Genomic DNA, 12,602 nt, shown 5'->3' on the forward strand with positions numbered 1-12,602 from the left:
GTTGTATCTATGGACTGGTTAGCACCGTTTCGTGTACCACCATCGCTGCCGGGCGCACCTAATGTATTACCGCCCTGCACCCTCGTACCCCACCGCAACATCCGCCTGCTGGCCCCTCCCCTGTCCGTACAGCGTGCCTTGCATCTCCCCCTTCAGGTTCTCGTAAAAGTCTGGGGTCAGTCCCGCCTTCTCCCGGTCTTCGGCGTTGAACGGCCCCTTCAAGTCGCCTCTCCACCCCCTCCGCACCTCCTCTCTGAACGTCTCGACCGGTTCCACGCCCTGCTTCGCGCACACCCATGTGAACCACCGATGGCCGGTGGTGACGTGCGTCACCTCGTCGTGGTGGATCGTCTCGAGCACCTTGACCGTGTCCCAGTCGCCCGCGCGCCGGAACTTGTCGATCGTGTTCGGGTTCACGTCCAGCCCGCGCGCCTCGTGGACCAGGTGGATAATCGCGAGGCGCGCGCGGAGGGACGGGAACGTGACTTGTGCGGACTCCCAGAGCCCGGCGTGCACCGGGAGCGAACCGTATGGAGTGGTGGGTGAGAGCGCGGCGAGGCGTGCGGTGAGGAGGGAGAAGTGCTTGGACTCGTCCAGCGCCATCTTCGTGAAGTCGGCGAAGAACGCGGGCGGGAGGTCGGGATGCGAGGGGCCGTAGCGTGCGATGATGTCCCAACTGTTGGCATATGAGGATCTAGCCGGTCTCCGCGATGGAGAGTACTTACGCAAGATCAATACTGGGAGGAAGAGAATGAGCATGCGCGTCGTCTGCACCAGGACCTCCACTCACGCCCACTGCTCGATGTTCGCCAACGCGTGCAACATGATCGCCTTGTTCCGCTTGCGCGACATCTTCACGGAATCCACTTGATTCTGCGTATACAGCTCCTCTCGTGGTGGTACTTCAGGCGGTCGAGGAGCTTTTGAGGACCGGTGTCCGATGCTTTTGAGCTTCCCAGTGCGGAACAGCTGCACGGCATGTCTTGTCCGTTGCACCTGCTTCGAGGTTGGAGACCGCCGCGTCGAGAAGTGCATATCCTCACCTTAAGCATGGGGTCGGCCGTGTTCAGGATGAGCACCGCCCATTGAACAAGTGTCGTCGGTGCGTCCTCCAGCGGCACCAAAGGTTCAGGCTCCTTCGGAACCGCGGAGGGAGCAGCCAGATGAGAAAGGTCGGGTGGTGGCGGGGGTGGATCCGCGAATTCTGCAGTCCATGTTGTAGCAGCGACGACACGCTCAATGAGCACGCACGCACCTTCAGACACCGGCCGAAACTCCACCAGCCGCCACCCGCTCCCTCCCTCCGGAGTCTCGACCCACAGGTGCTCCCCTCCGTCGTCCGCCGTCCGCACGTCCGTCGCGTAGGTGCAAGCCTTCAAGCCCATCTCGCTATGGCCCGTCTTCAGGTCGAAGTCGTACCTAGCCCACTTCGCCCATGAGACCATCAACCCCGCCCAGTCGCGCACGATCCCGGGCCCGACACTACGCACCTGTGCCACGGGCAAACAGCGACGACGCCCGTGTCGCACTCCTCGATCTCCGCGTGCGACATGTCCGCGCCGAGGTGCGGGCAGTTCGCCTCCATCACGTAGAGCTGGTCCCGGAGGTTCGCGGGGGTGTCCGTGTCGGATTCGGGGAGGTGCGCGGGAGAGAGGCGGAAGAGGATGAGGGAGTGGTAGGTGCTTTCTTGCGAGCGGAGGTTGAGGAAGAATCGGGAGTGGGAGGCAAGGGTGTGGAGAGCAGATACCCTGAGAGCACGATGAGCCGCAGAACATGCAGAAAGATGGGCATATGCTATACACACCTGAGCCATTCAGCGTCGTCGGTATTGTCCCTCCCAGACGAAAGGTTCTCCATAACTTGGAGCGGGCAATAAGTGTGTAAGAATGCCCGCGAGACCTTGATAGGACACTGACAGCATGATGTTAGCGTTGTAGAGCTCGGATTCTCGAAGATACATACATTTGCAGAAGATCTAGAGGCAAGCAAGAATTGTTCCTGGTAGTGTTTGGAAGCTCTTCCGTGTTTGTCGGCGACGAAGGTGCTGAAGAGAAGCCGGGATGGAGAGGATCTTCCTCTGCAACTCGTTGTGCTATAAGACAGTGGTGGTAGAAGACGATAACGCATGGAATAGAGGACGAGGGGACTTCGAAAACGACAAACCAGATCCGGAATGTAACTTAAGATTCCACACACGTGACCGCCCAACGCGTCTAAGTATGCCAGAGTCCAGACTGTTGGTGACCGTTGGGCCGGGCTTGAGCATCGTGAATGCAGGGTGGAATGTAGACAAGAATTTCATCATGCGTGTCTACTTCTAAGCAAGACAAAACAAGCCCATGTGTTCAAACTAAGTTATATGCTACAGCAGTGAGAAGGAGGCAAGACAGTACATGTGCACGAAAGCAAACAAAACATACCAAACGACGAAGCAATAGAAATTCAAAAGGCTCCTCGGCCGTGTGCTCAGCGTCATGCTGGTCCTTTGCACCACAGTAGAGTTCTCATCCACACCATCGTCTCTCCTGGCCTCCACGACGGCTGTCTGAGTCGCCACTGTTTGAACGCGGTCTTCACCGATACCCAATGCTCTTGCGCTGCCCCCGGGGAGAGTGCAGGAACCCTTTCGGCGTGCGCGTCACCTCCGTGACCGTCGTGATCACGGTGGTTGTCGTCGTGCGCGTCGTCGTGATGTGGCCAGCCTCCTCCATGACCGTCACCGTCTCCGTCGACGCTGGGGGCGAGAGCGCGCGGGCGCTGACGACTTCGTGCTCGTCGTCGTGCCCATGGTCGTGCGCTTGGGTGGGCGTGCAGCGCGTGAAGTGCCATTCCTGGCAGCGCTCCTTGTGCTTCCTCTCCATGAGGTGAATCTGGAGCCAGGTGTCAAGACGAGCAGCGACCGAAGAGCGCGAGACAACGTACTTTGGTCCCGAGCTTGCTGTTGCCCCAGTCCGCGAGGTCCCAGACCAGCTTCGTGTCAGGCCAGCACACCCTGTAACCCGACACCATCAGCATCGGGCTTCCAACAAGCTGAACCAACGCGAACACTCACCGGATCGCGTCCCCGTCCTGCTCGACCTGCCACGTAACCGGATACGGGCTCGCCACGACTGCCTTCATCTCCCCAACGCCGCCCTCGGTGGTGAGGTACAACGCGTGCCCGTCCTTGGCGCGGCGCACGCAGCGGATGACGTACCCGCGCCCACACGGGATGAACTCCCACTGCTGGTTCTCGCCTCCGTGCTTGTGGAAGCCGATCAGTGTCCGGTCGTCGGCCCCGTGCAGGTCGACCGCCGTCCCCCCGCGCGCGTTCACGAGCACGTAGGTCCCGGGCGCCCAGATGTGCGGGTGAGGTGAGGACACTGGGGAGACGGGCATCGGCATCGGCATCGGCACCTGTGGAGGGGTCGGCGGGGAGACAGCGGTGGCGTCCGAGGCCGCGTCGTGGTGGGAGAGGTGGTGGTGCTCAGCGTCGTCCTCGTCAGAGTCGGGGTGCTGGGGAGGAACCGTCGGCTCGTCGTCCATCGAGAACGCCTCGGGCTCGGTCTTGAGCTCTACGTGGGGCGTCGCATCATCGTTCAGAGCCGGGGTCGAGGTCGGGGTATCGACGGGTATCGCTGCAACCGCCTCCGTCTGCGGTTCCTCTGCCTCCACGACCGACTCGAGAACCTTCGGCGGCTCGGTGATGGTCTCCGGGGCGTCGCGGAACTGCTGGGGCTCCTCCGTGACCTCGCTGATGTCGAACGAGCCCACCGCAGGCAGACCCGCCTCGAGGTCGCGGAACTCCCCGACGTCGATGTCGACGTCGCCCGTCACCGGGGGCTCGTCGACGACCTGCGGGACGTCCTGCGTGTCTTGCGTCTTCGTCTGGTTCGCCTCCAGCTCCGCCTCCCAGGAGCGCTCGCCGTGCTCCTTCGTCACGAGTGGGGCGGCGACCGTTGGCGGGGTCGTCGAGGTGCGGCGCGGGGTCGAGGGCTCAGCTCCAGGCATCCCACGCACCGTGCCCGAGCCCATCGTCGCGGGCCGGGCAGCTTTGGAGCGCGCGGCGGCGGCGCCGTTGACGCTGCCGTTGGCGTTGTTCATGTCGGAGGGAGCGTTACCCATGTTGGAGCTCTTGCTGCTGTCGGTGTCTGAGGTGGAAGGAGGTTTGCGTTTGCGAGTGCTGAAGAGGTGCCTGATAGAGTGGGTGGTAGAGACGGTAGAGGCGAGAGAAGGCTTGTCGGAGGCTGGAGGCTTGTCGAGTGTAGTTCCGCGACGGCGAAGGCTGAGACTGTGGAGGGTAGGCATCTCCCCTACGGAGGAGCCTTGGTCTATTTTACAGTCGGACGAGCGACGGTGAGGGGCGTAGGCCGTGTGTTGCAGGATGCGCGGTCGGGGGCAGTCTTATGCGTGGATCCGCAGTGGAGAAGGGGGGGAGGTTCGGAGAAGACTTGAAATCTCGAGGATTGGACGCGAATCGTGGGGCGCAGGAGGCGTGTTCGTGGTGAGGTAGCATGAGATGACTTGCGTACCGGGGGCGTGTCGAGGTCCGACACCAATGTGCATGTCGTGTAGCGCGAGGCCTCCACGTGGACACGGGAGAACCTACGCACGCGAGAACCGCGAGAGACTGGCATGGTCAGCTATGCAGCCCGCTGCAGGCCCTAGAGCCTGTAGTTTACACTGCCCAACGATAGTTTAGCCCAGAGAAGACATCCTCATGGGCTACATGCGCGCACAAGGCCGGTCGGGGTAGCATCTTCCCTACACTTGCAGACTCGTGGGGGGCATGCTCCGCAACGAAAGTTGAAGATGCGTTAGAAGGGGATCAAGGGGGCTATCGATAGATATAAAGCATTCATAGAGCAAGGATAGACGCACAAAAGAGATACAAGACTAGAGGCGGATAATACAATATGACGATCTTGATTACATTGGGTATTTGCCTCCACCAGCCTACCATCCACCACCAAGCTGAACGGTGGTCAGAAGTTTACAACACACTGACGGCCAGGGGGCTCACCTGCTGCAAATGCGCATCGATCTGGTCTCCGTCCTCCATATTGTGCTGCGGTAGATGGGATTGGGAACACGCACGGCGCAGGCACAGACACGCGGAGAACGCACCTCCAGTGGGGTCTCTTCTGGACGGAGTCTCTGTCCGGTAAAGGTGAACTTGAAAGTTCCTGGTGAGATAGCAGTTCATAAGCCACGCTCCTTCTCGCGATCGCTGCTAGAACACCGACCAGGTTCCTTTCCGAAGCGTTTCTAAGTGTGGGGTCAGAGGGCGCGAGCCAGGGCACGATGTCAATGGACTCGCCTCGGCCGCCTCAAAAAGCTTCTTGAATGTCATCCCCGGCTTCACTTTCACTGAGCATGCTGCAAGATAGGTTGAATAAGGGGTACGAGATAGGATCGAAGCTCAGAGGGGCGCGTCGCGTCTAAGTACGCGACGCGTCGTGAGCGCGTCCTCGAACGTGTTCAACTCACTCTGCCCCTCGAAATCGACGACGAGGGTGATCTTCGGTTTAACATCCTCCTGTTTTTCTTCTTCCATGGTGAGCCTGAGGCGTGGATGGCAAGATAGAGAAAGGGAGGTCCCAGAGTGTGGTGGTCGGAGGAAGGAGGCCGCACGGCGGCACGCGGGGCTCGAGCACCGCGGCTTCCGGACCCCGGCCCTCAGCCAGCCACTGCGGTCCGGCGAAGGCAAGATGTCCGAACACACGCAGCGACGGCGAACTCTCCTTGCCTACTGCCATTTCTGTCACCCCTCTTTGCTTGCATCTTCTGCAGGCCCCGCGCCATTGATGATTGAAGCCCACACACAACTGCTTCCAGCGAGAACTGTCTAGCAATATTCCGATGGCCGACGCGAGTGCTGCAAGTCACTACGAACACGAGGTTCCCCGCTTTGATAAAACCAAATACCGGAAGCACCTGTGGGGATGGTTCAGCTATGCATTTGCTAGGTACGTGAGGTATTGTTATTCTTGAAGCTGCCATCATTGAGCTCTGTACGCCATCACAGCGAAGTCTTCGTGATCGCTTCTGTAACCCTCTTCCTGCCGATATGCTTGGAGCAGTTTGCAAGGTACGCTCCTGGTAGGATCACCCGGGCTTTATACAAACCAATTTTGCATGCACTCGCAGGGACAACGGGTTCCTCCTTCCCAACAAGACTGAACCGTGTTCTTCTGTCTCGGGTGCCCCAACAACCACGGAGTCGGGCGAGGAGGCAAGATGCGTAGTGAAGCTAGGTTGGTTTTGGGTGGACACGGCGAGCTTCAGGTACGCCCATGCTCTAGTTCGTACTGGGGATTCAGATCTCACGCGCCCCAGCTTGTATGTCCTTTCGTTCTCCGTGGCCTTGCAGGCCTTAGTTGTCATCTCTATGGGTGGCATTGCGGACCACCGTAAGTCATTCCTGATGAATCTAGCTTTCTGTGTCTACCTATGAAGCAGTATGGCTGGCTGCGAGGATTCTCGGGCACTACTTGCATGCTGAGAGGGCAGGTCGCCCACGCGTTCTTGGACTAATGCCTCGTCTGTCTGCGCACAACCTGTGTGGGTGGCAGCAGTCGAGGGCCCGTCGAAGACCCTGATAGTTTGTTGCGATGTGTAGCGTACATCCGAGCTGACGAGCATCCCCACTAGCTGCACATCGCAAAAAGGCGCTCCTCTCCTTTGCCGCACTTGGCTCAACGGCGGCAGTCCTATTCCTGCTGTTACCGTCTACCTCTCCGTTGTGGCCTCTTGTTGCAGTGCTCGCCGTCTGCGCCAACGTCGGCTTCGGGGCTTCTATGGTCACCCTGAACGCATATATCCCCACTCTCGCGCACGAAGCGCAAGAAGTGCTCGAAGCCCGCAACGAGGTCGCACGGGTCGCCTCTTCCAGCCATGCGAGGACGTCGTACGAACATCCAGACACTGACGCTGATGCCGAACAGCCTCTCTTGGCGCACGAAGAGGGCACCGAGAGCTCCGAACTCAAGGCTGCCAAGGTCAACCACGAGAAAATCCTCTCCGCGACCATTTCCCGCATATCCTCTCAAGGAATCGCGATGGGTTACTCGGCAGGAATCATCGTGCTCATCCTTACTCTCATTCCCGTAACCCTGATGAAGGGCTCCACCGATGCTCTGCGCCTCGCCATCGGTCTCAGCGGCCTCTGGTGGGCACTATTCACTCTCCCTGCTGCAGCCTGGCTCCCCGGTGCGTCCGCGACCGCCGCCGCCATCGCTATCGAACTCGACGGCACAGCCCCCTCGTCCCCCGAGCGTGAATGGCGCATGTCCCGCGAGATCGTGGCGGCGTGGAAGCGCCTCGGGCGCATGTTGCACTACCGCGAGGTCCGCAAGCTGCGCAACACCTTCGTGTATCTCGCCGCTTGGTTCCTTCTCTCCGACGGCTTCACCACGATCACGAACACCGCGATTCTGTTCGGCAAGACGGTGCTCCACATGCCTGCGTCGTCCCTCATCCTCATCGGCGCGATCTCTCCGACGGCAGGCATCGCGGGCTCGCTCGTGGTGCCGATGATCCAGCGCCGGAGGGGATGGTCGAACCTCCAGACGGTCACGGCGCTGGTGATCATTGCATCACTGGTGCCTGCGTATGGATGCCTAGGCTTCCTCCCGTTCTTCCAGAGCTCCGCGGTAAAGTTCGGAGGCCTGACGACCCCTGGCGAGATGTTTGTTCTCGCCGTCTATTTCGTGAGTGCCGATTCCTCCTGCAACGTCGTGCCGCTGACAATGAACGCTGCGCACAGGGATCGGTCTATGGTGCGTTCCAAGGGTACGCTCGTGCGCTTTACGCAGAGATCATCCCGCCGGGCGAAGAAGCGCGGTGGTACGCGCTGTTCTCGATCACGGACAAGGTATGTTCTCTCCACAACAGATCACGCCATGGGAAGTCTCACGTTTGCGTCCAGTCCAGCTCCTTCCTCGGACCTCTGGTCGTTGGAGTCATTGCCGACACGACCGGCAATATACGATACGCGTTCTTCTTCCTCACGGCCATGATTTGGTTATCGATCCCTGTCCTCACGAAAGTCAACATGGAACGAGGCCGTGCGGACGCGCTCAGATACATGGCAGCGGGCTCGGGATCTCGTTGATGTACGTGTCGGCTCCTACATCCCTCACACTTCTCAGCTGATAGACTGAAAATCAAGATTTATTATACATTTGCGCAACGATGTCCCATATGATCACAGATTCTCTACTTCTGTGTTTGTGCTTCAGCCGGATGATCAATCAAGTCATCATCAACGCTCACCATCTTCCTCTGCGCCGACTTCGCATCTTCTGGTTTAACACTAATGAACTTGATCGGGCGCATTGACTTGCGCAAGTTGAAAGAAGACTCTTGGAAGACGTGGAAGCGGTTATATATGCTCCCGTTTCGTACTTGATGACAAATGATGCGATCTTCTGTGTCTAGATAGCGGACGGTCACCCAAGGGTGCGTTGTGGACATGCTTGGACTGATGTGGTACCCAGTTCTATGCGATCTAAGTGAGTTGGCAGGTCTTGTCTTGGACCGAGAGACGTACGTGATTTCGATACGGGTTGCGCCCGCCTCTCGGAATCCGAGGCGAGCATATTCTTGAAGCGCGCGCCGAGAGCAGTGCTTGCGCATATCTTTGTTCGTCGAATACAGCGTCGCCGGCAAGAATACCACCGATGGACGGGAAGCAGCATGGGACAGCATGGACGACATGGTGAGAAGGCGCGAGTTATTGGCGAGTGTTCGACGAAGCGGTGACGAGCGTGCAGGTGAGTGATACCGCCCTCTGCCCGCCGCCTCCCATTCATCTTATATCTGCAGGCCCGACGGCCTCGGTGGCTCGCGCTCCTCGGTTCTCTGCATCTCGCACACCACGGCGAGCCCCGCATGCACGAAGGTCAGGTCTTCTGCGCGCCGCCGATGCGCTGACCTCCAGTCGCGTGCCCAACGACGGCGACGCCGCCGCCCCTTGGCCCAAGTGGGGACGATGTCGGTCACCACGAGAAAGGAACTCCCATGTTCGAATGCATGGATGTGAGTTCATCTGCACCCTGCGCGGCGGGCAGCGAGGCAAGCACGAGCTGCCGCAGCACAGTCCCTCGACTCGCGCTGACGTCTCGTCCTTCCGAAGGACGTTCTGCATTCAGGAACCGCAGTCTGGCTATGGTCAAACGTGGCTCGGTGCGGGGGTTGTGTTCCCGGCATTCTGCCTCGAACGACGGGGGCCACCGGCAAGCTCGAGTGGAGGTTGGCCTTCGCCCTTGACCGCGACTGCCACGTCACCGCGGAGCGTTTCTCTCCGGAGGGCAGCAGAACAGTACTGTTCGGGAACAACGATCCGGACGACCCGAACGTTCCAATGTCTTGCCAAGTTCATGGACCCTGCTTAATATACCTCCACATGAGGCAATCATATAGACTAAGCAACAACTCGCCGCCCCTCGTCCATCGCGTCTACGTATCCGTTTCCAGGCCCTCCGACCACCCCGCATACTCCTCCACGTCCCGCTGCATCTCCCGAATGTGCGCCCGCACGAACTCAACGCCATCCGGTCCAAGCGGCAAGCGCAGTGGCGGCGCCGCGAGCTCGCTCAGCGCGTAGAGTCTCTCTACGCCCTTCGCCGTGTCCGACTGCGGGTACGCGGTCGCCGCCGCCGGGTCCTCGAACGCGGCGCGCACGGCGGATGTCCGCAGCGCCGGGTCGGTGTACGCCGGATGCCGCGGCGCGAGCACCCGCTTCGCCGCGGGCTCGGTCGAGAACGCGCCGGCCTCGACGAGCGTAATCTGTATGCTTGCGAGGTAAGCTTATTTTCTTACGCTTTTGGTGGCCTACGCTTACCTTGATGTTCCAATCCGGGTGCACCTCCTTCGCCAGTGTCTCCGTGAGGCCTTCGAGTGCTACCAGAGCCCAAGTCCTCGTCAGCCCCGTCCCCACAAACCGCGCGCAGACCCCCGCACGCACCGTGCTTCGACGCGCAATACCAGCCAAGGAGCGGGTACCCCACCACCCCCGCCCCCGCGCTGTTCACGATCAGCCTCCCGCCCCGCGGCACGTTCTCCTCCCGGAACACGCGCACCGCCTCGCACAGCACCTCCGCCGCACCCCAGAAGTTCGTCTCGAACATCCCCCGCGCCCGCGCGCCCTCGACGCTCTCGACCTCGCCCGCGACGACCGCGCCCGCGTTCGCGAACACGACGTCGACGCGCCCGAACGCCTGCAGCGCCGCGCGGAACGCCGCGCGCACCGCCCCCGGCGCGGTCACGTCGAGCGGGAGGACGACGAGCGCGGCGGGCGCGTGCCGCGTCGCGAACGCGGAGAGCGCGGCGGGGTCGCGGAGCGTCGCGACGACGCGGTCGCCGTGCGCGAGCGCGCTCCGCGCCATCTCGAGGCCGAACCCGGAGGATGCGCCCGTGACTGGGAGGGCGGGGTCAGAAGCGGGCAGGGGCAGGGCGCGGGTGGGACTCACTGAACCAAACTTTGGGCGCGGACATGGTTTCGGTGTCGGTGCGCGTCGTCTGTGTGTGCGTGTAAGTTCGTGTGTGCGGGCTCTCGTTCTCCGCCCCCTAACAAGCTTTATACCGCCCAACTTCCCTCCCCGGCCTGCGCGCTGCGCACTCCACAAGCCGCCCCATCCGTCTCCGTCCGTCGTCGTCTGTCTTCCGTCGCCCGCCCGAAGAGAGCACGCGACGCTGGAGACGTCTCTCTTACGAGAGCGTCGCGCCCCGAAGCCGCGCGCTGTTCTGCGCGCCCCTGGTCGTCTCCCCGAGGCCGCGCGCCAACTTACCGCTTTTCTCCCCAGTCGAGTCATCCTGTTCCAACGAGGAGCTTGGAAAGCGCGTTCTTGCGTCCCGCGACACCCGAGCCGCACGGCGCGCCGTCCGCACAAATAACCATCCCGGTGAACGCGCTCGGTCCCCCCGCCGCGGATTTGATTTCCCTGCGCAAATACAGCGCGAGGGCCGCCCCCGATCCCGCTCTGCCGGCGTCGATGTCACTCGGCGAGCGTCCGTCCAACCGTCCGAGCCCGCGCGAGAGCCAACGCTAGATGCCGAGCGGAGTGCGGGTCGATTCGGGCACGCGAAGGGCGAGGCCAGAAAGATACACTAATTCATGCGATAAACGGCAGGGTATGCGTAATATACACACATGTACAACGTCCGCGACCGGCGAACACAGTTAACTCCTACGAGTCCGGGGTATAGTGCATACACTGTAATCCGAGCCATTGGGGTCAAAAAGCACATAAACGAGACGGTCTTAACAAAACTCCAAGGACGACCTCACGCGTCCTCCTCAGCCGGCACGACGAGGGACCAGCCCCTCCACGCATCTCGCCCGCCGGACACCGCGTCCGCGCCGTCCGCGCGCTCGACGCGCGCCCCCGCGCTCAGCACGCCCGCGACGATCGCCGCCGCCGCGCCCGGCGCCCACCCGCTGGCGACGCACTTGAGCCTCCCATGCCCGAACGCGAGCAGCGCCGCGGCGGACGGCGGCGGCGACGACGGGGACCCGCCCGCGCGCTCCCAGCGGCGCGGGTCGAACGCGTCCGGGTCGGGGCCCCACGCCGCGCCTTCGCGCTGGGCGGCTTCGACGTCGGCGACGAGGACGTCGAAGTCTCGCGTGGGGGTGGACGGACGTGTGTTGAAGTTGAAGAGGAACCGTTGGACGAGCGCAGCGAGCGGGTGGTGGGCGTCGGCGTCGGCGTGCGGGGCGCGCGGGACGTGCCGCGCGATCCGCCGCGTCGGGGGGTACAGCCGGAGGACCTCGAGGACGACGCTGTGCGCGCTCGGCGCGCCGTCGACGGCGGCGCGGCCGAGCTCGTCCGCGGTCGGGCGCGCCCCGAAGGCGTCGAAGCCGGCGCGGAGGCGCGGGTCGAGGTGGACGTGCGCGAGCGCGACGGCGACGACGCGCCACATGGTCTCGTACGCGGGGATGATGACCTCGAGGTGGTTCGCGCCCGCGTTCTCCTGCGTGCGCGGCACCCACGCCCGCAGCTGGGCCTGCAGCGCGGCGAGGAGGTGCGGGGGGATCGGCGCGGGCGCCTTCGAGCGCGTCCAGAGGTCGTTGAGCGTCTCGGCGAAGCGGTCGAGCGCGGGGTACTCGAGCGCGGCGGGGTCGGCGTCGAGGAGGGCGACGAGGACGAGGTGGAGGACGATCGCGCGGACGGTCTTGTCGAACGGTTGGGCGGCGGCGGCCGGGGGGTGTAGGTGGACGTCGCTGCGGCGGCGATGTCGAGGATCCGCGACCAACCGGTGGCCTTGGAGTCGATGAGGGCCTTCATGCGCCGGACGAAGGTGTCGTGCACGGCGCGAGAGGGGGAGGTGAATGTGGAGTGGATGTCGAAGGCGTTGGTGAACCGCTCATTTGCGTGGGCGCGCGCGGCGAGAAGCGAAGGGAGATCGCCTTCGGATGGGGCGAGGAGGCTGGTGATGGAATTGCGGTCGCGGAACAGTGTCCGTGCTGTCGAGGTTGTGGGTTCGTCGCCCAGTTTCGTGGTTGATTCTCCCAATGAAAGCCTGCGTATCCTGGCTGCGCTGATCAGGGCGAAGGCTAGGAGGGCAGGAAGGAACAACAGTTGGAGGGCGAGGGAGAGCATTTCAGAAGGGTGTTGGGG

General features: G+C 62.1%; 6 protein-coding genes across 6 annotated transcripts; 1 reads left to right on the plus strand and 5 right to left on the minus strand.

The window, feature by feature from the left end:
* Positions 1-66: 66 nt before the first annotated feature.
* BXZ73DRAFT_54233 (DUF455-domain-containing protein) lies at positions 67-1,813 on the minus strand (the record flags this gene model as incomplete). Its single annotated transcript, XM_048021137.1, has 5 exons — positions 67-694; positions 791-996; positions 1,044-1,204; positions 1,256-1,419; positions 1,491-1,813. 5 exons carry the CDS (start codon positions 1,811-1,813, stop codon positions 67-69), a joined length of 1,482 nt encoding a protein of 493 aa, XP_047872999.1.
* Positions 1,814-2,573: 760 nt separating this feature from the next.
* BXZ73DRAFT_54208 (uncharacterized protein) lies at positions 2,574-3,378 on the minus strand (the record flags this gene model as incomplete). The annotated part of the gene is made up of 3 exons (XM_048021129.1): positions 2,574-2,870; positions 2,923-2,992; positions 3,053-3,378. The coding sequence occupies 3 exons, from the start codon at positions 3,376-3,378 to the stop codon at positions 2,574-2,576; spliced, it is 693 nt and encodes a 230-aa protein (XP_047873000.1).
* Positions 3,379-4,972: 1,594 nt separating this feature from the next.
* BXZ73DRAFT_54251 (ubiquitin-like protein) lies at positions 4,973-5,536 on the minus strand (the record flags this gene model as incomplete). Its single annotated transcript, XM_048021141.1, has 4 exons — positions 4,973-5,047; positions 5,107-5,165; positions 5,296-5,358; positions 5,470-5,536. The coding sequence occupies 4 exons, from the start codon at positions 5,534-5,536 to the stop codon at positions 4,973-4,975; spliced, it is 264 nt and encodes an 87-aa protein (XP_047873001.1).
* A 305-nt stretch (positions 5,537-5,841) lies between these two features.
* Positions 5,842-8,095, plus strand: BXZ73DRAFT_106106 (autophagy-type protein 22; the record flags this gene model as incomplete). Its single annotated transcript, XM_048016501.1, has 7 exons — positions 5,842-5,948; positions 6,008-6,070; positions 6,130-6,267; positions 6,319-6,392; positions 6,634-7,691; positions 7,748-7,855; positions 7,910-8,095. The coding sequence occupies 7 exons, from the start codon at positions 5,842-5,844 to the stop codon at positions 8,093-8,095; spliced, it is 1,734 nt and encodes a 577-aa protein (XP_047873002.1).
* Positions 8,096-9,441: 1,346 nt separating this feature from the next.
* Positions 9,442-10,479, minus strand: BXZ73DRAFT_54209 (uncharacterized protein; the record flags this gene model as incomplete). Its single annotated transcript, XM_048021130.1, has 4 exons — positions 9,442-9,771; positions 9,827-9,885; positions 9,950-10,402; positions 10,455-10,479. 4 exons carry the CDS (start codon positions 10,477-10,479, stop codon positions 9,442-9,444), a joined length of 867 nt encoding a protein of 288 aa, XP_047873003.1.
* A 789-nt stretch (positions 10,480-11,268) lies between these two features.
* Positions 11,269-12,584, minus strand: BXZ73DRAFT_106108 (uncharacterized protein; the record flags this gene model as incomplete). The annotated part of the gene is made up of 2 exons (XM_048016502.1): positions 11,269-12,205; positions 12,235-12,584. The coding sequence occupies 2 exons, from the start codon at positions 12,582-12,584 to the stop codon at positions 11,269-11,271; spliced, it is 1,287 nt and encodes a 428-aa protein (XP_047873004.1).
* Positions 12,585-12,602: the final 18 nt, after the last annotated feature.

Source organism: Epithele typhae (assembly GCF_022376455.1).
Source record: "Epithele typhae strain CBS 203.58 chromosome Unknown BXZ73scaffold_77, whole genome shotgun sequence".
NCBI classification, from domain to species: domain Eukaryota; kingdom Fungi; phylum Basidiomycota; class Agaricomycetes; order Polyporales; family Epitheliaceae; genus Epithele; species Epithele typhae.